General features: G+C 40.8%; 2 protein-coding genes and 1 non-coding gene across 6 annotated transcripts in view; 1 reads left to right on the top strand and 2 right to left on the bottom strand.

Moving 5' to 3' along the window:
* Window positions 1-26,339, top strand: part of LOC126369335 (xaa-Pro aminopeptidase 1) — a 94,027-nt gene that overhangs the window by 52,414 nt on the left and 15,274 nt on the right. The gene's annotated exons all lie outside the window — the stretch shown is intronic.
* Window positions 764-25,998, bottom strand: LOC126369331 (putative phosphoenolpyruvate synthase). Its single transcript, XM_050013667.1, has 24 exons — window positions 25,834-25,998; window positions 22,966-23,220; window positions 21,704-21,869; window positions 20,801-20,911; window positions 20,253-20,492; window positions 19,531-19,658; window positions 18,997-19,158; window positions 18,664-18,833; window positions 18,145-18,293; window positions 17,571-17,707; window positions 17,055-17,196; window positions 16,571-16,718; window positions 16,234-16,368; window positions 16,011-16,136; window positions 14,965-15,096; window positions 14,201-14,347; window positions 13,438-13,602; window positions 8,574-8,790; window positions 7,765-8,006; window positions 6,938-7,095; window positions 5,542-5,769; window positions 4,312-4,501; window positions 3,025-3,142; window positions 764-1,665 (listed from the first exon to the last, which is right to left on the bottom strand). The coding sequence occupies exons 1-24, from the start codon at window positions 25,925-25,927 to the stop codon at window positions 1,502-1,504; spliced, it is 3,924 nt and encodes a 1,307-aa protein (XP_049869624.1). The 5' UTR covers window positions 25,928-25,998; the 3' UTR covers window positions 764-1,501.
* On the bottom strand, window positions 10,421-10,613 carry LOC126369910 (U2 spliceosomal RNA). The gene has a single exon (XR_007566781.1). It is a non-coding gene; the product is annotated as a U2 spliceosomal RNA (small nuclear RNA).

Genomic DNA, 26,339 nt, shown 5'->3' with positions numbered 1-26,339 from the left:
GCAACGACCTCTCTGTAGGTGGTGGCTTCTCTCTATAAGGATAACAAAGTACACGCGTTCGAACTCCCGAACATAACACGCAAATTATATGCTTCCAATTCTCCATATAAGCTTCAATATGACGCTTACTCTACGTGCCTTTAAAAAAGTAAAGTCAGGTAGAAAAATCTTAGGCTTTTTATTTGGTTTGACCCATTTCTGTCAGTTAAATGTCGAAACCTATTTTAACGAAACCGAAATGCTATCTTTGTCCGACGGGAACGCCCCTCCATCAATCATGTAAGCAATAAAAGGATCCTCGAGCAGGGTAACGTGGGAGCGAGAGGGGTGCAATGGACCCTCGGTTGTCCTTGTCGCACCTGTGAGCTTTCGAAAGCTCCCGAATATTGATCTCCGAGCGGGTGATGCGCTCCTGATACATTCCCGCGCCTCGAACGCCGTTGTCGCTAGCCGCTTTCTCCTTCTGATCGGCATTTTAGGATCTGGTCCCGTGAGAAGGACGCAGAGTGCAGTGCGTCTCGCTTCGACGGTGGTGGGAGCGCGTCTGGACTGTATGGAATTTGGTAGGGTGGTAAGGTACTTACGTCTCTTATTTGCGGCGTTGGTATGCGGGTACGATAGGCAATTTACTTATAACATATAACAGGTACTTACCTAATTTGATTGTAATACTTTTTCATTTTATTAGGTAGGTTATGTGCTGTACTTATAATAAAAGACAATGTTTATTTCTGAAAACAACAGTTTAATTTATTTACCGTAGTTGATTTTTTTTTGTATTTTTTGTAGGTACTCTAGGTATAAAAAAGTGTAGATAAGTTAACTAAAACCAAAAAGGAGAGCTTAACTAAAAATACATCTGTTGACAAGATTGAGCACAATTCATTTTTATTTATCACAGTACGTCAAACGAATAATCTCACTAAAAATACGACAGGGTTCTATAGAACAAACTTATTAACAACTTTTCAATATCTTGGTTACATTTTTTTACGTGGGTTCTCACCCGGTACAAAAGACGAAGTGTCAGTTCGAATCTCGATAAGAATACAGAAAGCTGATTCCGTGAGTGTTTCCCTTTTTTCTTTAAGCTGGACTATTTTGTGGTATATATGGACAGCGCAAGTGGTTAGGATTCTTCCTTTCCTTCATCTTTTTCATATTTGTTTTTTCTTTTTTATATTTTGTAATTAATGTATGACATACACATAAATACTTATAATAAAAGCCAATGTTTATTTCTGAAAACAACGGGCAGCGCAGGACCGATCGTCGTGGAGATCCTTGGGGGAGGCCTATGCCCAGCAGTGGGCGTCGTACGGCTGATGATGATGATACACATAAAATGGCCTGAGGATGAGTTGGGCGCGAACCTCGGCTCAGGCCATCGTGTGAGAGAATTGTATTAGAAAAAAATGATTGACCCCAGTGGGTCGATAGCAATAAGCGCTGAATGAAGGGAATGTCAACCACGCTGGCGTGGTCGGTATCTAGGATAGTCTTAGTTCTGCGTCGAGTCTTCATTGGCACTGCCATCAACCTTTACCCTCTCGAGAATTCCCTCTTTGGCTGACAGTCGGACCGTGTCTCCGGTTCTGAACATGTCCGTCGCGTCCACTGCTCCTACGAGGCAGGGCAGGCCGTATTCCCTGGCTATTACCGCTCCTGAAATATAATGAGGTATTTAGAAACTTAATAATAATAAGGTACCGGCCTTAAAGAGCCGAGATGGAATCAATCCCGACATATACACAACTAGCGACCGCCTGCGACTTCGTCCCCGTGGATTTCAGTTTCCGCGGTAAGAATTTCCGATTTTTTAAAATTGTTACAACCTGTGTTTTATTCTGATGTATAAGCTACATTATTGTAAAGTTTCATGAAAATCCATTCTGTAGTTTTTGCATGAAAGAGTAACAAACATTCACAAACTTTCACATTTATAATATTAGTAGGATATAATAAAATTTATCAAATGAGTGATCACTTGGCTTAGGCCCGTGATATTCAATATTCATGATTTGCATACTATGATGGTGAACAAGTTGGTAAGTTACATATGAGTTTCACATCACAGAACCTTTCGGGCACAACAAAATAGAAGTTTAAAAGAGAGAAGGAAGCTTTTCAAATAGTAACATCAGTATCATTAAGGTATTCACTAGTGCTGTAGTAACATTTATGAATTAGAAATTCTGTAATTTTTTTATAAAGATTTTGTCACTTTTTTTTTTATTTTTAATATGTTAGGCAGTTTATTATAAATTTTGATGGACATTTTATTTAATTTTTTTTGGGGTCATTTTGGAATTTTTGATGCATTTGGTGGATTTTTTAAGGTGCCGGCCTTAAAGAGCCGAGAAAGAATCATCCATACAACGCATGATAATAATAGTTCCCTTTTTCAGGCAACTGCCCATAAAATAAATAAATAACGGCCTCTGTGATCTAGTGGTTGAACATTGGGCTCACGATCCAAAGGTCCCGAGTTCGAATCCCGGTGGGAACATATCACAAAAATCACTTTGTGATCCCTAGTTTGGTTAGGACATTACAGGCTGATCACCTGATTGTCCAAAAAAAAGATGATGCGTGCTTCGAAAGGCACGATAAGCCGTTGGTTCCGATTACTACTTACTGATGTAAGTGAGTAATCGTTACATGAGTCATGGGCCTGTGGCGGCTTAATAATAACCCTGACACCAGGATGCATGGGTTTGGTAATTCACCTCACAACCCACATCATTGAAGAAGAACAAGTAAATTACATCTTCACCTAGAAATTATTTTATATATATAAATCATATAAGTACAGTAATGTATATGTGTGTCGTAGGTTTTACCTAAATAAACTTTTTTATTATTATTTAATAATAATAAGATACGACGAATTTATTAAAAACATCATAGAAGGGAAGCTACAAGGAGAGGGAGAAGGGAGGAAGGGGGAAAGAAAGAAAGGAAGGGGAGACCAAAAAGAGCTACAACAGATTAAAGAGAAGGCGAACGCAATTAGGTACTAACCATGAGATATCAGTCCACCTAATTCGGTGACGATTCCAGTCAAAAGTGGGAAGTAGGGTGACCATCCGATGTCCGTGGAATGCGTAATCAGCACGTCACCCTTTTGTAACTGCCCGATCTAGAAATAAAAAATACTATATTATTACTATTACATATTCGAAAACTAAAAGAAAAATAAATTCCCTAGGTTTGAAATAAAGTCCTTATCACGAAAGAAGTCCCGCTTTCTTTTTAAATAACTAATTAAGTATAATATGTCACGGTAAGAGTGAATAATTGAACATTATTAATAATTATCTATTATTATTAATAATTACCGAAACTCGAGGTTAAAGTGATAAATTAATCACTTTTGTCGGTTATTATTAATAATTTAACCCTAGTAGTGATAAATGTAATAAGTGGCCAAGGGTTGCGGCTTTGTATGGCTTTACGCATAATAAATAATTTAAAAATATATTTTAATTTCTTTCATGGAGCTCCGCGTCACGGGTGCGAGCTTACCAAAACATGTGGTTATTATTAATAATTTTGTAAAAATATTAATAATTTTCAATTAATCAGATTTACCGTAACATATATAATAATAAAAAAGACTTCGGTTTAGTAACGGTAAAACAAAATATTTTAATTATCGAATCCACTAAGGACCTCTTACATACATACATATATAAACTCACGCCTACTTCCTACCGGGGTAACCTTTTTTTGATGTGACTTATTGTAGATTTGCCGCAAATGGCATTAACTACCAGGCCGGACGTAAATGGGGAGCGCTGAAGGCTCTCACCCGGTACAACGTTTAAGACAACAAGCCTGGGGGTGCCCAGTTGGGCGCGAACCTCGACTCAGGGCGTCGTCTGAGAGGAAAAATATTTAAAAGAATTAATCGACCCTAGTGGGTCGATAGAGGTTAGCGCTGAGTGAGGGAAATCGTCGACAACGCCGGCGGGGTCGGTATCGGGGTCAACAAAGAAGTCCCGTCGCAGATTCTGCACAGGGTTATCATGACTTGTCAATGAAGGATTTTCCAGATGAAGTTTTTTAAAAATAACATAGATGAACGACTACCGGACCAGAGTAAAAAAAAAACTTTTAAGTGCTGATATTCTCTTTGGTCATAAAGTATTTGTTTTTTTTTATGAACTTCGAAGTTTTGAACTCTGTTTACTGCTCTAAATGAAGATCTGGCTTATCGGCCGTCACCAGCCGTCACCATCGGTACAAGGGCCAAGGCTTGTGTGGACCCAACACTTGTTGGTCTCCTCAACCGTTAGCTCAGCTCACCTCAGATAACTCCTTGACGACGCAGGCCCTAGCCACCACCTCCCCGCCACAAGCAGCAGTGGCTCGTATGCTGACGTCACCAGCCGTCACCACCGGCCCCCTGCTCTTCACAGGCTCCACCCAACCCTTGTTGGTCTCCGCAAACTTGAGCTTGCACCATGCCGCGTTGTATTGACGCCGTTGAATTGCTCTAAAAACAAAATAACATAAATAGCCTATATACGTTCCACTGCTGGACACAGGCCTCCCCTCAATCAACCGGAGGGGGTGGACGCTGCTCCACTGCGGGTTGGTGGAGGTATTTTTACGGCAAACAGCCGGGAACCACGGCTTAACGTGCCCTCCGAAGCACGGAATCAACTTATTTTTTCAGACAATCCGGTGATTCAAGCCTGTAAAGTCCTTACCAAACATAGGACAGTCTCACAAAGTGATTTCGACAATGTCCCCATTGGGAATCGAACCCAGACCTCCACATCGTGAGCCTAACGCTCTAACCACTACACCACGGAGGCTGTTAAAAACAAAATAAAATCTCGTTTATTTTCTGTACGAGTACACCTTCAAAGTGAAGACTCTGTTAATTCTATCCTACATTCCTCTTACAACTTACCACCACTTCGGCACGAACTATTATGGCTAAGAAAAAACGCTACAAAAAACTTCTAAACAACTGCTCCTTAGTCCTATGTTCATCATCTTGCTACTAGCAATTTATAATGTCTGTTACAATAAGATTTCAGTACCTATAAACATCGTCATCATCAGCCCATTAACGTCCCCACTGCTGGGGCACGGGCCTTCCCTATGGATGGATAGGGAGATTGGGCCTTAAACCATCACGCGAGCCCAATGCGGATTGGTGGTTATTAACGACTGCTAATGCAGCCGGGACCAACGGCTTAACGTGCCTTCCGAAGCACGGAGGAGCTCGAGATGAAAACTTTTTTTTGTGGTCACCCATCATATGACCGGCCTTTGCGAAAGTTGCTTAACTTCAACAATCCAGTATTTCCAAACCACAAGATATCAATTATCTATGGTCCAAACTAGAATTTAAACTCATAAAGTCGAATTCAGTGGTTTAAGGATTCGAACCCACAGGTGCATCGCGGTGCCACGATGTAACATAGCGATCCCCAAACAGAGCTTTCAAGGATGTCCTATAATATAAAACCTTTAAAATACATCAAATCAGGTAGGTACTCAAAATAATGCTACAAAACTTACTTCCTCAACAAAGCTGGATCTCTCGTCAGCAAGAAGTATCTCATCTCGTGGAGTCGGAAGTGGAAGACCAGATCTTCCTCGGGCAGATACCATCTCTTGACCAGCAACTTTCCGAGCTGCAGGTACGCCAGCCGCAGTTTGTGGATCATGAGGATCAGCTGAGACTTGGTGCTCTCCCTGTGTCGGACCGTGCGCCGGCACAGTGGTAATAACCAGCGGAGGAGTTTCCTGTCATTTCATGAAAATAATACATTACAGAAAACTCGGTAAGGTGTTTAGGGTGATATTGGTGCTAATTCCTGTAAATACCATCTCATTTTATTTTTAGTTATATCTGTCATTTTCTTATCCGCCGAAAAGGAAAGGGACGGGTAATCGACAAGCATAAAATTTATGGAACACACGTTAATTTTAAGCACAAATCTAAACCAACCGTCTAAAAATTTTACATCCGTCAATAACCCGACATAGTTAAGTAGACAGCACGTCAAACGGATTGCATACCAGCGACGTACTTATTCGACCGGGTTATTCATTCATTTACTCATTCTTCCTAAAATTAAGAGCTGTGAATCATCCGTCCCTTTCCTTTTCGACGGATATGAAAATGACGGATATAACTTAAAATAAAATTAGGCGGTGTCTGCAGAAATCGGGGCCATTAATAAACTAATCTCAGCTGAGACTGCCCTCACGATCATGCTTAAGTCCTTGTTTTTATAGGTATAAGAACTGTCACATTGACATGATCTTGAGAGCAGTCTCAAAGATGAGATTTAGTTTATCAATATATCTTAAATTAACCCAGTTGGTAAAATAGTAGTGTGTTCTAGAATGAGAACATCAAGAAGAACTTATAATGAAACAAAATAAAGAGAATGCGAACGTCGTGTCTTGTATAGAAGTTTAAGAATTGGCCTTGGATGGAAAATAATGTAGAATGGTACTTTAGCGGCGAGGATGTGCTGTCGCCAAAGGATGTTTTCGGAGTACCGAATAGAGCATAGTACCCCGCTAGCCACAAGTTGGTAGTGTGACTAGGGATCGACGATCCAACGGTTGTGTTGGAAGTAGTATATATGCGCGTCTTGCTGTGGAAAATTTCGATATCGCGTTTCACGACTGCTTCAAGGCAGCATTATTGAATGTGGCGCCATCTGTTGCATGTGGGCGAAACTAGCTGGCCAACTAGTTGGGTTCGCTACAATATTCCGACAAGACCGTAGCTCTCAATTTAATCAAATCGAATATATTTTATTGCACACAAACAGAGCATACAAATATTTATAAAACAAAATAAAATCAGTAAAAATATGAAACCTTATTGCTCTAAAGTAATTTCTTCCAGGCGACCACTGCCTTAAAAATCTTGGGGATCTAATGAAGTTCTTCTTACCTGGTGCTAGATTTCTGTGGTGTCTTCAAGGAGGCGATGATTTCGTCGTCAGTCTTGGCAGTCGGCAGCTGCCTCTCTTCGTTGGATCCTCGCATGTTCTGTAGCACCTCCATCATCTCTTCCGGGACTAACGCCCAGGGTTTCGTGCTTAGATCAAACTGGAAGAACACAAAAATATAATAATTTATGATCCAAACATGAATTCGAAAATAAATTCGACAATCATTGGTTTAGGCCTGTGCTTGATTCGAACTTGTGTTCACCAAAGTGAGAGGCAAGTGTTGTACTAACTGGGCTACCACGGGTTTACTCAACGTAATTATCATAGATAAACTTGTTTAATGGTCAATTTAACATTTTTTAATCTACGTCATTTCGCAAAATTTTATGGCTGAGGAGAAACGACAAGAAACTGCAACAGCAACACATCTTTTAAATCAATGTAGGTATACATTACAAGTTATTTAATAACTGGAAAACCTATTTAAAACCAGGCATTTTTATCATTTAGGTAATCATTAATCTTATAATAAGCTTTTTTACATAAAGTAAGCTTCACATTAGCTTTAAATTTATGGGATTGCCAATAAATACGATGCGCCCTTACTGTGTCACCTGATTGATCCTAGAATAAGGAATAGTACAGAACGGCAACTATCCGGTTACCATCAGCGGCGGAGCTAGGTTTCCCTCGGTCTTTAGTCTTCAATCGTACGGCGTCAGACTTCACACACACACAGATGCATGTGTACGATAACGTCAATGTGTAATGTCTGTGTAAAACGAGGTTTTTGTATGAAGTGTCTATGTGATTTAATGTTACCTACCTCCATGATAGCTCTGTGCCCGTGCTCCTGAAGGAACTGACAGACTTCGCGATGCACCTCAGGCAGGTTCTTATTCAACCAGTCCAGGGCATTCTTGGGGTTCTGAGCGCGGAACGCGTCCACTTGGCCGGACTGGTCGATGTGATTGGCTATCCTGGCTAACGCTTGAGGAACTTCAGCTGATAGTACTTCGCCTGAACTCAGCATGGTGGCTATCTCGTTGCATTGGTCGTTTGAGAAGTCTGTAATGGTCAAAAGATTATACAGGGTGTTAGTGACATCGTAACGAATACTCAGAGGGATGATTCAGACCATGATTCTGAGTTAATATCAAGTGGAATTTTCCGTCGCAAAATTCATGTTATTTTTTTAGTTTTTTCTAATTATTTTCAATTCTATACTTTTGCGATGGAAAATTCGACTTGATATTAACTCAGAATAATCAGCTGAATCACCCCCTGTATAATAACTTCACGCCTGTACCCTCGAAGGGGTAGGCTGAGGCCTTATAGTGAAAACCACGTAAGTGCCTTTTTGAAAAAACACATTCAGATGTTTTTTTTTTAAATAATAACAAGGGTATATGTTATATCCATACTATACCATAACTAAATAATACATTCTATGTAGTACGTATTATCAGGGTGTTAAAAAGGCCACATCAAAGTCTTTCATCTATTCATCTAAAAAAGAAATATTGCTATTTGACATTTTGTTTGCATTGCGCACTTATGGCCTTTTTAACCTCCCAGATCATTAAGAGATGGCAGATGAACCTATTAAATATATGATCGAAGTCATTTGCTTACCAGAGGCCCCCTCAGTGAGCACAGCCATAGCGATCAGCTGACTGACGGAGCTAGCTGACGACGTGGTCACGTGGGCCGCCCCGCACTGATACAGCACCTGCTCCTGATCAGCTAGCGTCTCCAACAGCTGCATAGGGTCCTCAGTGTCCACGTCTAGCTTCAAGTCCTTGAGCATCTTGACAGCATGGTCCATTGCCCATTTTGTTGTGAGGAGCCACTGTGATGGAAAAGAGATTTCGTTATTTTTACCCGATTGCGGCGTAGCAAAAAGAAGGGTTATGTGTTTGACCGCCATGTATGTAGGTGAGACCGCAAAATATAATTAAAATAAGTTTAAAAACTAAAACCCGATTACGGAAAAATCACGCTCTAAAAAGTATGACATAAGAAAATGGGTATAGCCTTTTTTTATTCTTTTTTCTTATTCTCGTATATCTCAAATTACCCCTGTGGGTAAAATAGCGAGTTCTAGAATGGGAACATCAAGAAGAGCTTACATGGAACAAAAAGAGAAGGCGAACGTCGTATCTTATCTTTAGTCGTTACATGAGTCATGTCAGGGGCCTTTGGCGGCTCAATAGTAACCCTGACACCAGGGTTGATGAGGTTGGTACGTCACCTCACAACCCACACGATAAGAAGAAGAAGATCTTATAAAGAAGTTTAAAAATTGGCCTTGGATAGAAAATAATGTAGTATGGTACACCGACAAGAGCGTAGGTCTTAACAATCAAATCGAATATACTTTATTGCATACAAACATTTATAAAACAAAATAACATCAGTACAAATATGCGGCCTTATTATATTAATTAATTTTTTATTTTAATAAATATGATTTTAATTGTAAGTAGGTACATTTAGTTTTGATTTTAATAATTTTTAACTTTATTTCAGTATTATTTTAAATGTTTTCATTAAAACAAAAAAAAAAACCGATCCCGATTACTATGTATTTTTTTTTGACGTGACTTATTGTAGATTTGCCGCAGATGGCATTAACTACTTGGCCGGACAAATGGGGAGCGCTGAAGGCTCTCACCCGGTACAACGTTTAAGACAACAGGCCTGAGGGTGCCCAGTTGGGCGCGAACCTCGGCTCAGGGCGTCGTCTGAGAGGAAAAATATTTGAAAGAATTAATCGACCCTAGTGGGTCGATAGCGATAAGCGCTGAATGAGGGAAATCGTCGACCACGCCGGCGGGGTCGGTATCGGGGACCTGAAGTGTTTGGTGTCGCGAGCTGATTGGCTGCCTCTATGGCTAGAGTAATCGGGTCGTCGGGATCGTATATTACGTCCTTCGGACGCCGATACTTTTCAGTACCGTCCCTAAGCGGAATGTACTCGGAAGCCGCAACTACCAGGGGATTTGGGTGGTGCGGAGCAGAATCGAAAAAACGTTTGGAAGCTAATTTGAGCCATTGCGCAATGGTTGGCAGACCTAGGTCAATGTGCAGATTTTCATTGCGAAGGAACCACGGAGCTCCCGTGGCTTTCCGCATGAAACGATTTTGTATTACCTGTAGACGGTGAATTTGAGAGGGACAATTACTATGTAGGGTTGATGAGGTTGGTATTCCACCTCATAACCCACACGATAAGAAGAGAAGATTTATCGATATAGAAAATTCAAATCGAGTACAAATATATTATACTGACAATCGAGTTACAACTATAATCAATCTAATCGAGTAGTATATCGATAGTAAAATATTTACAATTACATATTTAATCGATCGGCGGCGTATAGATAATTTAGAATATTTAGTAACACTTAGCGTTACTAGTTAGTCACTGCTCAGTGAAGTGTAGTATAGTAACTAAGCTGCTAATCAGTTTATAAGGAATTATGTGGGCCGATCCCGGCGGCACTGCAATGCCGGGCCGACCCGCGACGGGAGTGGAGCGAGCCCCGAACATCCCGTCTGGTCACAAAAATCAGTTTAATATACTGGTCCCTCAGTGAGGGAACTTTCAGATATTAAGCTGAAAAGAACAGATACTACACTTTGATCTTAGCCAAAAGGCCGAGAAGCGATAACGAAATTTTTTAGATTAGGCCACCTAACTAAATCGCGAGTAAATCTTAACACCGCGATGTAGAAATTTACAAAGTTAATTTACAGTTGTGAAAATGTTTCGATAGTTACTAAGATGGACTAAAAGGTAAAAATGCTAATTTGTTTCACATATTCTTAAAACAGAGTTAATAATGGTGATTAAATAATAATTTTACTTCCTTTTCAAATGATTAAATAAAAAGAATACTTGTAAAATCGTTCCATAGCAAGTATTATTCTGTTGTATGAGGCGCAAAATATAACTTTGTAACTCTCTTACTGTATAGCGACATCTATCGGGTTTTTTAGGAACCTCTTTACTATGACGTGGTATACTTTTTTGAATGGAATATTTTCTAGGACGTATGTACTTAGTCTATTTATTATTTTATACTATTCATTCTCTAATGTCCCTATCGGGGTAGACAGGGACATAAATCGTCGCGAGTAGTTCGTATTGGTTCAGAATAGAATTAAACAGTACCGAATAAGTAAGATAAAAAAAAAATATGATAGCCACGTTCCCCATAAAAATTTAGATGGCGCTGTATACTTTTAGCGTGGTAATTATCTATTTTCTCATTTCTCGGGTACAGACATTGTTCAAAAACATAATGCAATGGCAGAAGCTAATATAAATAATTGCTGCTTAATATTTGGATCAGATACATAAATAATTATGTTGCTACCTGTATTGCTTCTCTTTATCTTGATCAGAACAATAATGGGTGGAGGATGTGTTGTGCCTGGGTGTAATAACAAGGGTCATCATTTATACCCAAAAACAAAGATAAAAGATGCATACCTATGGGTATGTCTGCTATCCATGAAATTAGCTAAAAACGAAGATGATTTATGAAATCCCGATACCGACCCCGCCGGCGTGGTCGACGATTTCCCTCATTCAGCGCTTATCGCTATCGACCCACTAGGGTCGATTAATTCTTTCAAATATTTTTCCTCTCAGACGACGCCCTGAGCCGAGGTTCGCGCCCAACTGGGCACCCTCAGGCTGCTGTCTTAAACGTTGTACCGGGTGAGAGCCTTCAGCGCTCCCCATTTGTCCGGCCAAGTAGTTAATGCCATCTGCGGCAAATCTACAATAAGTCACATCAAAAAAAAAAAGAAGAAGATGATATGAGGGTACAGCGCCATATGTACCTATTTCTTTGTTCTTATTTATAAAAAAAGAAAGTCATACATTATTACTACTTATACGTCTAAAAGTATTAGAAAACGTATGGAAAAGTTTCCTTTTTTAATTCAATTTATTTACCTACTAATTTTAATTATGTAAGAGAAACGCAACAGTAAGTTTACCCTTTCACGGGCGGAGACCATGGGTCATTGATGGTTCATTATAAATAGTATGATACCTTAGAATCGGAAGGTCATTAGACGTTCTGTCCTTGAAAGTGTTAATGGGTGCCGAGACAAACCTCTGTGGTTTAACAGCATCATTCAAACCATGTATTTAGATTAAGGATATAATGAAAAAATGTTCGATATAAGTATTTTGTCTTGGTAGGTAAGTTCTAACAGCCTCCGTGGTCTAGTGGTTAGAGCGTTAGGCTCACGATCTGGAGGTCCGGGTTCGATTCCCGATGGGGACATTGTCGAAATCACTTTGTGAGACTGTCCTTTGTTTGGTAAGGACTTTTCAGGCTTGAATCACCTGATTGTTCGAAAAAGTAAGATGATTCCGTGCTTCGGAGGGCACGTTAAGCCGTTGGTGCCGGCTATTAGCCGTAAAAACACCTCCACCAACCCGCAGTGGAGCAGCGTGGTGGAGTATGCTCCATACCCCCCTCCGGTTGATTGAGGGGAGGCCTGTGCCCAGCAGTGGGACGTATATAGTCAGTTTATGTAGGTAAGTTCTTCATCATTTTGGAAAGGGACCGTGGCGAATAGCGACTTTGCCGCTCTTGCGCCTGTGTACAATCAAAATCAAAGAGCGCAGTCAATGAGCCCAGCGAATTATTTGTAAACAGTAGTGAAATTATGAACTATTGATTATCATAATATTACGGTATTTCCCTACTCGATCGAATCAGAAATGAGGAGATCCATAGTAATACACATACAATGTAATTAATTTATTATATTTTGACATTTTGATTTAAATTATTATCTTCTTTGTTGACATTCTTTTATTATCATTTTCGACGATAATATTTATGTTGTTACCGTTTTATGTCTAAAATGTGTTGTATAACTAAATGGAAATAAATGAATCTAATCTAATCTACCCCTTTGGAGATATAGGCCTGATGCTATGTTATGTTACATAATATTGGCCCCGATTCCTGCAGACACCGCCTTATTTTATTTTAAGTTATATCCGTCATTTTCATATCCGTCGAAAAGGCTTTCCTTTTCGACGGATATTTGATTCACAGCTCTTAATTTTAGGAAGAATGAGTAAATGAATGAATAACCCGGGCGAATCAAAAAGGTATGTCGCTGGTATGCAATCCGTTTGACGTGATATCTACTTAACTGTGTCGGGTTATTGACTGATGTAAAATTTTTAGACGGTTGTTTTAGATTTGTGCTTAAAATTGACGTGTGTTCCATAAATTTTATGCTTGTCGATTACCCGCCCCTTTCCTTTTCCGCGGATAAGAAAATGACAGATATAACTTACAATAAAATTAGATGGTATTTACAGGAATTAGCACACCTGTACGCAGGAGGATCTGATGAGCGCTGCAGATAGCGCCATAATTTGTTGCCAAGTTTTGGGCCGATACAATTTAGTTTGCCATCGACACGATAAGAAGAAGCACCATTAAGTACCTACCTTGAAGGAGGTGATCGTCTTCAACCACCGCTGCTTGCGACTGGGCGGGCGCCGGTGCTTCGCCACTCTATGCATTTGGTCATCTATCACCTTGTGGCCGCATATCGACATCTCCATCATGCGTACTCCCATGTCTATCTCCTCTGACACGAAGCGATATAGGCTCTAAAATATTAAAATTATTAGAAAACTAAGTGTGTTCAACGTCAGCAGAGCACATTCATCTATTTCTAGGAACACAGATCATCATCGTCAGCCGTACGACGCCCACTGCTGGGCATAGGCCTCCCCCAAGGATCTCCACGACGATCGGTCCTGCGCTGCCCGCATCCAGCGGCTTCCCGCGACCTTCACCAGATCGTCGGTCCACCTTGTAGCGGGCCTACCCACTGAGCGTCGTCCGACACGTGGTCGCCACTCCAGAACCCTTCCGCCCCAGCGGCCATCGGTTCTACTCGCTATGTGTCCTTCTCACACAGATACAAAGATGATTTTGACTTAAAAAAAAAAAACAAAAAAAAAAGCAAAAAGGAATAAGGAAAAAAAAGAAAAATAAGGAAAAGAGAAATAAGGAATTAATTCTACGCATAGAACGTCAACTCTCCGCTCCCCAATAGCAGCTGAGCTAGGTCCCCCCCGCCCCTCTCGGTCTTATTTTAGTCTTCAATCGTATGGGCATCAGAAATCATACACACGTCAATGTGTACTATCTGTGTAAATGTAAAATGAGGTAATTTTTATAAAGTGTCCGGAGTGAACTTACGTTGTACATGTTCAAAGCGACCCGGTTGTGAGAGAACGCCATGGTGACGTCATAGCGGTGCGCAGGCGTCATGTGACAGTTGATGCTGTGAATTAACACTTTGTTCACTATGTCGTACGATAGCGCTGACAAAGCCTTCGGTAACACCTGTAATATTACAACACTTTAATAGTATAATAATAAAGGTTATTATAAGGTTAGTCTTCATCTATCGTGTGGGTGTGACGTAGATTACCAACCTCAGCCGTCAAAGGCCCCTGACATGGTTCATGTAACGACTACGTACTTATATCAGTAGGTAAGTAGTAATCGGGATGATCCGTACGGATCATCTTACTTTCAGACAATCAGGTGATCATCCTGTAATGTCCTAACCAAACTAGGGATCACAAAGTAATTTTTGCGGTACGTCGCCACCGGGATTCGAACCCGGGACCTCCGGATCGTGAGCCCAACGTTCTACCACCGGACCACAGAGGTCGTTCGGTAAAGTTAGTGATTATTCAAAAGATATGAATGCATGGGTTTAACGGAACCGATATTATACAGCCAAATTTCTGAATTGCCGCTTCTTTTCCCTGGCTATACATACAGGTTATGAGAAGCTGAAGGATGTACATCTAACTACCCCATTCAGGTAGCTACCAGGTCGATCACTCACAACCCACATGAGCTAAGAAAAAGCAGTTCCTTTCCCATCTACCGCTAAAGGGTCATGATAGGACGGGTTTGGAGCACGAAGATGTCGTCCTAGGATATGTTACCTCTCCCGTGTTAGCGAAGGATATGAGGTCGTCATCGGACATGATGGCGGTGTCGAGCTCATGCAGCAGTTCCTCCTCCGTCCACCGCTCTAGTGACGTGATAGGACGGGCTTGGAGCAGGAATATCTCGTCCTGAATAAGAACAGATTACAATACAATACAAATACACTTTTTTGCACCAAAATAAAAGGAAATAATTACAAAAAGACTCTTAACTAATTACATGGCAAATGGCGGCCTTATCGCTTAAAGGTGAGGAAAAATGTAAAAAATTGAAAGATTATTTGTCGTCTTTCTTTAAATGCCATTATCATTTTACACCCACAGAGTTAGAATATGCACAAAATGAGCATAATATTATATGAGGCAACGATTGAATTATAAAACTTTCCACATCATACGTTGCTTTTTTGGTATCGCGCAACCACAACTAGCGCTTGTACTACGCAATGAACGGCGGGTACATTGGTGTAGCCATCCAGCCAGAAATGACTTGGTGCGTCCGCTTCATACGCCGACGTGAGACGGCGCCAGAATCCTAATTTGGTCTAAATTCATGTCATCATCTCTCTAGCTAATCCCGTTTTTCACAGCTCAGCGCTGCACTGTGTCTAAATTCATGTATATTCTTTTATTAGCACGCACTTAGTCTCAAGACGAAATATAAAACAAATTTTAAGCTTACCGACACTTATGGGCTTTAGGCTACAGATTAGATGGGTCGCCTCCTCATCAGAGTCCGCTTACTTAACCTGAAGATTTGACAGGTCCGGTTTTTTACAGGAGCGACTTCTTCTTCTATCGTGTGGGTTGTGAGGTGGATTACCAACCGCATCAACCCTGGTGTCAGGGTTATTATTGAGCCGGAGCGACTGCTAGTCTGACCTTCCAACCCGAAGAGAAAACCAGCTCAATAAAGGTTAGACCACATAAACCTGTATTGGGCTGGTTTTGTCAAGACGGACGAAGCCGAGGCGCATTCTTGGGCAATGTGGGTTTCCTCATAAGATAAACCTTTGAAAAAGTAGTAATAAAGTGTGTACAACCTCGGTAACTGCCCATTCTATATCCCTGCCTGCTCCCCAAGCCTCCTCCTGCGCGATTCCAATCTTAGCCAGGGCCAGCGCCTCTGCTTCACTGATGCAAGGCAACCTCTGCTCTTCTTCTGACACCTTAAAAAATACACGTGGTTACACGGATGAATAAAAAATCATTTATGAACATTTTTCTCCTAGCCGCCACATCTACACGAGAAAGAGACGAGTGTACCTGTTCAGTGGTCACACCGCCTCCACCAGCCGTCACCCGCTGCTTCTTAGAACCCAGCTCGATCTTGGATATGCTCAGCTCCTTCCCGCGAAATATTACGATCGTGTCTGGTTCTACTGAGCCCGACACCACGGTCTGTTGGTGAAAAATGCGGAATGTAACAATCGTAGAGAATGTATGGATTACTTAAGATTGCCTGGAAGAAATTGCTTTTTAGAGTTATTGTATTTGTAGTTACTTACAACAAATATCCTTTTAAAATGCCAACCCTATTGTTTAACTTTTGTGTCTGTAAATCTCAGCGTTAGCGAGATAAGTACTGGGTAAGTAAGGTTACCTCTCCCAGTCCATAGTTAGCAGTGATGAGGAGCTGACTAGGGTCACCAGCTGCAGGATGTCTAGTGAACATGACGCCCGCCGCACGCGCAGACACTAGCGCTTGAACAACAACGCCGGCGCGGCATTCGCACAATTGACCGTTTTGTCTGCGGAAAAGACAGTTGTTATGATTCAGTAGATGCAACGATCCAGCAGTTGCTATGATACAGCAATTGCTATGATACAGCAGTTGCTATGATCCAGCAGTTGCAGTGCTCCATCCAGGCACTTTACGTAATTCAAAGCAAATCCTTGGCAAGTCACACCAAACTAAGCCATCGGTGAAGAAAAACATTGCGAGGAAGCTCAATGGGGTCGGTACAGCCACAAGTAATTATAAGACAACATAATTGTCGTCTTGTTGAGATGATGATTATGTGCTAATCATCTGGGGGTGGAGCTTGATTTCAATTTCAGTTGCCGACTATAATTTCCAGGCTTACCTACGGTAATGCGCACTGGTGAAAGCGAACATGGACCCCCAGCACAGCTGCACACCCCGCAACACGTCATCATCACTCACACAGCCAAGTATTGTCTCGTTCTGACCAGCAGCCGATAGCGCCTCGCTGTCTTCTCCCACAGCTGTTTAGTATAAAAAAATATATAAAAATCATCTCCCTAGGGAGATGTCCAGTCCGGTTTTTTACAGAAGTGAATGCCTGACTGACAATCCAAACCCCGAAGGAAAAACCAATTCAGTTCAGGTCACATACCTCCGAAACGCATTTCTTGGAAATGTAGGTTTATTTAGGATGTGTTTCCTTCACCGTTGAGCATGTGATAATCATTTATGATTCAAATATGAATTTATTGGTGGCCGTTCGGACCTGTTCTGGGTTTCGAACCTGTGTCTATTTAGACGTTGATTCTTCTTGGCTTGTCAAAGCTTCGCGTTGATTATGAGTATCAAGATATCAATTATTTTATTGGGTGCTTTTAGAAATGGAAGCGATTACCTGAAGATCGAACAGCAAAGCGCAATTCAGGGCCTAAGTTTTGTTCAGCAGCTTTCTTCCTCAGTTCACTCAGGTGGTGTAGGATGTCGTCTCTCACTTCCTTCACTATTTCAGTTTTTGCAAACAGATCTGATGCTCTGAAAATAAATTAAATAAAAATGGATGTGCCTGTGGATACAAACCAGGGCTTCAAAAGTTTATTTATTTTTTAAACTTCAGGTAAACAAGCGGTTAAGCTATCGGTATAAAATTACGGCAGGTACAGATTTTACGAAACAATAGGAAATCGATACCGCAATTTTATACCGGTATGAAAACGATAGCGGCTAAACCGCTTTCCAGACCTGGTGGTGAAAAGTGTTTAGTTCATAATAATTTAGTCTATCTACCGTGTCAGAAAGAACTAAATCGCAATGGGCTTAGCATCAAGCGTTGACCCATAAATTAAGTGTTAAGGTGCCACCTGGTGTGCATTGATCTTTATAGTTCATCTGTGAGATCTGTGCCCAGAAGTGGTATATAAGCTGTTTATTGTGTTATATATTATTAACTAGTACCTAAATCAAATCCTTACTTATTACATTTGTCCTTGAAGTTGTTTTCGTCGTAATTCTCGTTGGCAGCTTCGATTTCCTTAATAGCTGATCTTAACAAAGGATTGGCTTCGAGATGCTTCTGCAGAGCTTTGGTGGTCAAACAGAAGCCCGGTGGAACTCGATAACCCTGGAAGCGACAAGTATATCATTTAGGCAGGGACCAGGGAATTTTGCTTACTACGACCCTAACTCACCACTTTCGCTTCTTCCACTCTCATCATAGACTTCATGCATGTTCGCCGGTTTAGAGAACCCTTGATCTGGCCTGGACATACATTTTCATACGTGTAATTTGGTTTCTGTTCTTCTAAGCATTGCGTTAAAGTGTCAGTGTTAAAGCAAATGCACCTTAGCTAGCTTTAAATCAGAACACACGTTAATTTCTGCTATTTAAAATTATAAATATGTAGCACACTCACTGCTATTTGCACGCTGAGCGGTGGACGAAAAATGACTATGTGGCTCTCGCTTATTCGTAATTATATGAGTTAGCTCACCATTTCATTCTGAACTGAAGCTAGTAAGGCAAGAGATGCTCCCTTGCCCCCAACATAATCGGGAGAAGCAGCCACTTTATCTTCAAACGGAGCACAGTAACCCACACCAGACACCCTGGACGCCCAACGAAGTCTTTGTGGTGGAATGCGCAATGGGGGTTCCGACTTTTCTGGAAAAAAAACATAATATTATGTTAATCCAGAGGAATTATTTTTATTGTAACGATTCATGGTTTCAGTAGCAGGTACGGGATGACATGCTCATCAAAAAAAAGATAATATATACTTAATACTATTGAACATATTTTTTAAAGAATCCCAAGGTCCTCCTACCTGTGACCTGGTAGCCCAGCTCAAGGATACCAGTGCCAACTTCCCCGTTGATTTCAGCATCAACAGTTCGGCAGATCACTTCAAGCTGGTAGGGCACTCCGCTCAGGAACCTCCCGCCATCAGGGTTGATTCGTAGCATCACAAACACGTGTCGTTTCTTGGCTGCAATAAGTAATTACATTATAAGAACTTACTATATTATTTATGCCTGTCAGTATGCACTGGAACGGTTTTCAAACGCAATTTTCTAGGAACATAAAATATAACATCATAGCAACAAACACAGTGAGTGTCTATCTTGGTACTGTATCAGACGGACTGAATTGAAACTGCAGTCCAAATGCATTAGAACCGCAATTCAATTGAAAATTGGAAGAGTTTTGCAAAATTGCAGCATCGAATGTAGTCTATTTAAGCTTGAGGGCCCTATCTTATTAGAACACCACCACGGTCCATCAGAGTTGCGCAACATCAAAACAAATGCATAAATTTTGTTGGCTTCAATTGCCTTTTTTCGTCTTATCTGGTACTTACTTTTAATATTGATAGTGTAGACCTTGGGAATCCCTTTAGGATGTTCACAGAACTCTTCTAACACGAGATCAGTGTCAGTGATCATTTCTACAGTGCTATCTGGAAACCGCACACACCCACTGAAGGCACTAAAATGTACGAGTATATATGATTAGGTATACGTGTATTCTATGATCTATGACGTGGTCTGGAAGCACTGAAATGATGATATTGTCAAGGTTACGTTGCCACTGTCGATGATATTTTGTTCCTTTACTTTACTTTAGATTTCGCCAAGATTTCAGCATGGCTCTTGTTATGCCGAAATCAGTAGAAACCCTAATCGTAGTCCCTCCCCCCCAGATCCACTCTGGTCCCAGATCCAGTATTTTTGACAAAACTTCATAATATCTGTGAACGAGTTTAAAGTTGACCCGGTAACATTTATTCACGGTCGCATTACCTTAGGGAATAGGTACAGGCTTCGGGACAAACGAATATAAAACATAGGCTTATAAACATTTGACATTAAAATCCTACAGGCGTCTGAATGTCATGGACGCAAAACTGTTTAGGTGTTAATATTTTTGTTGCTAACTATACCTAGCCTGACATTATTGACTCAGACTCGGTATTCAGATTATTTCAACGCAAGACAAAGAGGCCGAGGAAAGAAAAATATCCTACGCTTGTCTCAAAGCAGAAAATCCTAAAATCCCTACACAATTACCAATTATACTTACGCAGTGAACACATCTTTATACGAGAACCCCCGAAGCTGTACTGCCGTGCCATCCTTGGCACAAGCAACCAAGGACACGTTGCGTCTGAGCCCCTCATAGCCCTGAGGAGACCAGCTCCTCTCTCTCACTCCTCGCACTCGGAGGTATTCGCTTCTGTCAGTAGTTCCTTCGCTGGTGTACGATTCAAAGCGCCCCTGGACGGTACCCCATTGGAGCCAACTGCCTTCTTCATATTTATCTCTAAAATTGAAATAGTATACTTAATGTATAGAGTTCCATAGTCAACCAGGAACTTTCAGTGTCACCCTTTTGCTTGGTTATGTATTGGCTTATGATTATAGGCTGGTTATCTGTAACCGAACCGTTGTTCATCATCTATCTGAACAGCTTCAGTACCAAATGAAGTAGCATATGGTCGTATATCATGAATTATGTTATGTTGAAGTCAACACATCGTATGTATCACTGATTTTAACCAACTTGAACTTATTCCCCTCTAGAAGACCTCGTCAAACCTACTTTCCTGAAGATATTGATGTAGAACTTACGGCATATTGGGCCAGCAGCTATCCCGCCAGGGCTCCAAGGCCAGAGCCTTCGCGGCCAGCTCGTCGCTCCATTGCTCCGGATACTGCACCTCCAAGGATGCTGATGCCCAACTGGAATTGGAAGATGATAGACCTCGTTATCTTGGGGATATTGTTCCTGCTATCTTTTTTGGTAAAGGGCGTATTCCTGGTAGGTAGTGAGGTGAGTGGGGGCTATACTGGAAGAACATCGAAAGTGGCTGCAGGGCTTCTTACTTGTGGCTCTGCCCACCCCGTTAGTAAGCTTTTGTTTTTTTAGTAGTTAGTTATAATATGCCATCTGCGGTAAATCGACATTATTCCCCATGTGTTTTTAATTTTGCCGTGTATCTCGATGATATTTTGATTGGATGTTGCGTACATTTTGAAGCGCAAGTGCGTACTAAAAATTGGCATAGATTGCCTCACAAAACACCTCGCCACGCGGGACACCGCTAAAAACCCCGAGTCATGTGAGAATCGTCCGAGTCATATGACGCAGTCTTCTTCTTCTATCGTGTAGGTTGTGAGGAGGATTACCAACCTCATCAACCCTGGTGTCAGGGTTACTGTTGAGCCACCAAAGGCCCCTGATATGACTCATGTAACGACTACTTACTTACATCAGTAAGTAGTAACCGGGACCAACGGCTTAACGCGCCTACCGAAGCACGGATCATCTTACTTTTGGACAATCAAGTGATCAGCCTGTAATGTCCTAACCAAATTAGAGATCACAAAGTATTATTTGTGATATTTCCCCATCGGGTTTCGAACCCGGGACCTCCGGATCGAGAGCCTAAAGTTCAACCACTGGGCCGCGGAAGCCGTTATGATGCAGTAAAATACTTTAACCATTTTAAAGAAAACCTCATAAGTACTGACATAAAGTTAAATCTAACGTGTTGTGTGATCCCGTCGTCTTTCTTCAGTAGACCGTTAAACAAGATTCGGAGTCTGTCCATGTGTACCAGGGTCTCGATCTTCAGACCACCGGCAGCCCAGCTCCATTCCGTGTACTCCCACTCACCTACCACTGTGTCTGGGTGATCTGAAATGGGACAAACCTTTTTAATTTTATCACCAATCCCTAGCGTTATCCCGTTTTTCTTTCTAGTTTGGTTAGGACATTGCAGGCTGATCACCTGATTGTGCGAAAGTAAGATGATCTGTGCTTCGGAAGGCACGTTAAGCTGTTGGTCCCGGTTACTACTTATTGATATAAGTAAGTAGTCGTTACATGAGCCATGTCAGGGGCCTTTGGCGGCTCAATAGTAACCCTGACACCAGGGTTGATGGGATTGGTACTCCACCTCACAACCCACACGATAGAAGAAGATCTGACCCTCCAATCCACGAAGGGAAAACCAGCCCAATACAGGTTAGATCACATACCTCCGCAACGCATTTCTCGGGAATGTGGGTTTCGTCACGTTTTTATTTTTATATATAAGTTTATAATAGTTTAGGTCCGTGCTGGGTTTCGAATCTGCGACCTCATAATGAGAGTCAAGCGTTCTTCCACTAAACTTTTTTATGGACAATTTTATGTAATTTTTAAATTTGATTCTGCACCTTTTCGCTCGCAAGGTGTTATGGATGAGGAGAAGAAATGACAAGAAGCTCCACAGGGACATCCTGACTACCAAAACTGAGGGTCCAAGTCCATTCCCTTTATGAAATCTATCCGAAATAAAACTTTTATTATTATTTATATCTCGTTTCCATATCTCGGTCTTATGCAGTCTCGGATTTTATGAAGACATGCGCGGGACCGAAGCCAAAATGTAAAGGCCCGTTAAGACAATTTAATCTAAATGTGATGTGACACCAACCAGCGATTATTTTCAATATAGGGTACTTACTTACTATGTAGGCCGTAACATCGAACATTTTGCATCGAATGGTCACTACAGCCAACGTGCTTAGTATCGAAGGTATGCCTCATATAAAGCATTCTATATCGAATTTACCACATCGGAGGTACCCTACATCGAAAGAAGCCTACATACGACCATCGATGTTTTTACTTACGATTTTATAATCCGGACCCATCCCTGTATGCGCTATGGGAGTGCACCCAAAGGCAATCACCAGTTCGAGTACGCTAGGAACAGTTTTTGAAAACGAACTTCTACACAACTTACTCGGCAATCTATACGTAGTACCGTCAGCAAGCCTCACAAACACTGTGGTCTCGGCAAGGTTAGGTTCATGGTACAGTTTGCGGATAGCTAGGAGCACAGTGGAGCCATCAGGGGCGGAGGCACGGACTGTGACACAGTCCCACCCAGTGGATTGCTGCCCTCGGGGAGTTTCTAGTAGGTAGATCCACGGCTTCTGAGACTTCCATCGCTTCACTGCGTTTAAGGCGATCAGGTACTTAAAGTAGTATTTCCAACCTGAAATAAAGGAAAGATAGGTTAGGTTGGTATTATTGATTGATTGAAAGAGGTCGATTTTTTTTATTGTTGATTTGCGTCATCAGGTAGTGGGCAACAACAGGTATAGGTTCTAGATGTTAGACCAGGCGTCCCCAAACTTTCAAGATAACAGAACACCCACCAAACACTTCATGGATCCCCATTCTAACGATTACAAAACAATTCAAATTAAAAATACATCTCTTAAGTACAATGTTAAAGAGCGTACTTTATTTTTTTAATGTAAGTAAGTACTTAAATAAATGAACGACGATCTCTGACCTAGTGTGCGCGTGGAAAACTTAACGTACCTTCCGAAGCACGGATTATCTTTCATCAGGTAATCAGCCTGTAATGTCCTAACGAAACTAGGGACCACAAAGTTTTTTGTGATATGTCCCCATTGGGAATGGAACCCAGGACCCCCGGATCGTGAGCCCAACGCTCAACCACCAACGCTCAATACTTACTTAAATGAATTGTTAATTCATAATCATTCATTTGTTTGTGTTGTCTGACGAATGTGGTGTTGTCTTTTGCGCAGTCGTATTGAATGTAGGTCTATTATTAAATGGGTTGTGTGTATCGATCTTCTTCTGTCGTGTGGGTTGTGAGGTGGATTACCAACCCCATCAACCCTGGTGTCAGGGTGTGTATATGTATAGATGTAAGGTCGGTTTAAAATCATTTAAACCAATCCGTTTAAAACGAAAAAAAAACCGTTTAAAACCGAAATCAACCATTTATTTCGGTTTAAAACGGCTGCTGTTGATGACTATCGTTTTGTCAATCATAACTACATTTTCTTGATTTTACCGAGGTAGGGATATAACTTTTTTTTTGGCGTGACTTATTGTAGATTTGCCGCAGACGGCATTAACTACTTGGCCGGACAAATGGGGAGCGCTGAAGGCTCTCACCTGGTACAACGTTTAAAACAACAGGCCTGAGGGTGCCCAGTTGGGTTCGAACCTCGGCTCAGGGCGTCGTCATCTCAGAGGAAAAATATTTGAAAGAATTAATCGATCCTACTGGGTCGATAGCGATAAGCGCTGATTGAGGGAAGGGATATAACAGAGTACCTACAAATTGTGTAAAGAATTTTTGAATGTGTATACTTTCTGTTATTGATAATAATTTACTTAGAGTGTTTAGTTCTATAAGTAGGTACTTTTTATTGATATTCTATAAACTAATAATACGAAACGTGACTTCAAGTGACCAAGAAATGCCCATAATGTACAAATGATAATTCCGTCATGGGCCGTGGGGGCCATTTCGTCCTCCTTACCTCGCTATAAGTAACCTTTAATAATACGAAACATGACGTCAAGTGACCAAGAAATGTCCATAATAAACTTTAAAACACAGTTATTTTATTGTTGTAGACCTGATTTTTTCGGGGTTTAGAACGGCAACATTTGGTTTAAAACGTTTTAAATCGTTTGTTTTACATCTATAATGTGCTTGTTGTCTTTTGCGCAGTCGTAGAATTGTCATCATTGAATGATATTCGTTCACAGTAGTTAAACAAAAACTTTACAAAAAAGGTTATTATAAAGTTAGTGATTATTTAGAAGATATGAATGCATGGGATTAACTGTCTGAGAACTGATATTAGGCAGCTAAATTACTCAATTGTATACCAATATTTTATGTTTATTTTTATTTTTTTTAAAGAACGTCTAGGGCCCTGTGCCGAGGTTTTTCTTACAGCTTCTTTTTACCGGCTACAACCTGTAGGTTGTGAGAAGCTGCAGTAGTTTTAGGCGGATGAGACGTTCGCTATGTAAAATTGACGATTCAAAGTGTAACTATGTTACCTATTGAATAAAGATATTTTTTGAATTTGAATTTGAATGTAGGTCTATGAATTAAATGGGTTGTGTGTTTAATAAACGACATTTACACTGTTGAGCGCCTAATACACGTTGCATGTAAACACATTGTTATCAATTGTCTGATAATGTTAATGCAATCTAGAAGAGCAGCCCTTTATCAAAAGAATTATTTTGAATACCTACTCGATCTTATCAAGCGATTACAGGTGTAAGTTCCGTTGTCAACGTAAATCCATTTACTTTATTCATTTTTTTCCAAATTGGAGATTTCCTAAGAAAAGGTTCAGTACGATCATGGTTATGTTTTCTTATAATAATAATAACCATTTATTTTCAAATTTACAATCCATAGTTGTTAGTAAAAATTCAGTCTTAACCTATTACCATGCGTACGATCTACTCTGAACCGGCGTGCGTGTATGAAACTATTGATGAATGAAACTAGTGAAGGAAGCAAGAGAAGTGTATCAGATCGTAGCAAATGTAATTCCATAGTTTCTGCTTACCCCGGTGGGAAATAAGCAGTCCACGGCAAATCTACAATAAGTCACGTCGAAAAAGGTGGGAAATAGGCGTGAGTTTATGTTATTCATTTTTAGTTTAATAAATTACTGAGTTCTTGTTTATTGCTTCATTGGCGCTCGACTGAAAAAACACAACGCGTGTATTCTACTACTACTACTACAAGAAGTGTATCGACATAGAACACATATAATAAACACAGAACACAGATAATAAACACAGATCTCACCCGGTGTTCTGTGTCTTCCTTTAAAAAATATTAAATACGTCACTATGGTTGTTGTTACTACGCTGCAGTAAAATAGAAGTTCAAACGAATCCATTTTGTTTTTTTTTTTAATACTTCCGGCAAGAGATGTGTACTATAGGAATAACCGCACACTACTGCGTAGAGTGATATAGTAGAGTCGATATACAATGCCTATTCACTGTATATGTCCTGCGTCACTATCATAATTCAATATTATGCAAGTAATTATTATAAAATTATATTTAAACGACATATTTATCCAATAATTCAATGAGGTCCGGTCTGATAAGGATTGTATACAGATATGACTGATAAAGAAAGTTCCGTATAATAAGCAGTGATAATGAGAATGTTCCCATTGTAAAAACTCTTTAATGGTAAGCGCACTGGCCTCTGTGGTTCAGTGGTTGAGCGTTGGGCTCACGATCCGGAGGTCCCGGGTTCGAATCTCGGTGGGGACATGGCACATAAATCACTTTGTGATC

The sequence above is a fragment of the Pectinophora gossypiella genome, chromosome 9, assembly GCF_024362695.1.
Source record: "Pectinophora gossypiella chromosome 9, ilPecGoss1.1, whole genome shotgun sequence".
Lineage (NCBI taxonomy): Eukaryota > Metazoa > Arthropoda > Insecta > Lepidoptera > Gelechiidae > Pectinophora > Pectinophora gossypiella.
The sequence above is the reverse complement of the archived record's forward strand: the minus strand, read 5'-3'. Positions and strand labels throughout refer to the sequence as shown.

Bases quoted from the DNA above. Each gene is read 5' to 3' on its own strand.
- LOC126369331 (XM_050013667.1), bottom strand. From the start codon at position 25,927: ATGGATTCGTTTGAACTTCTATTTTACTGCAGCGTAGTAACAACAACC. The intron at 23,221-25,833 runs GTGAGATCTGTG...CCTTTATTTCAG, and splicing joins AGGAAGACACAGAACACCGG to GTTGGAAATACTACTTTAAG. The intron at 17,708-18,144 runs GTAAGGATTTGA...ATTTATTTTCAG, and splicing joins TTCAAGGACAAATGTAATAA to AGCATCAGATCTGTTTGCAA.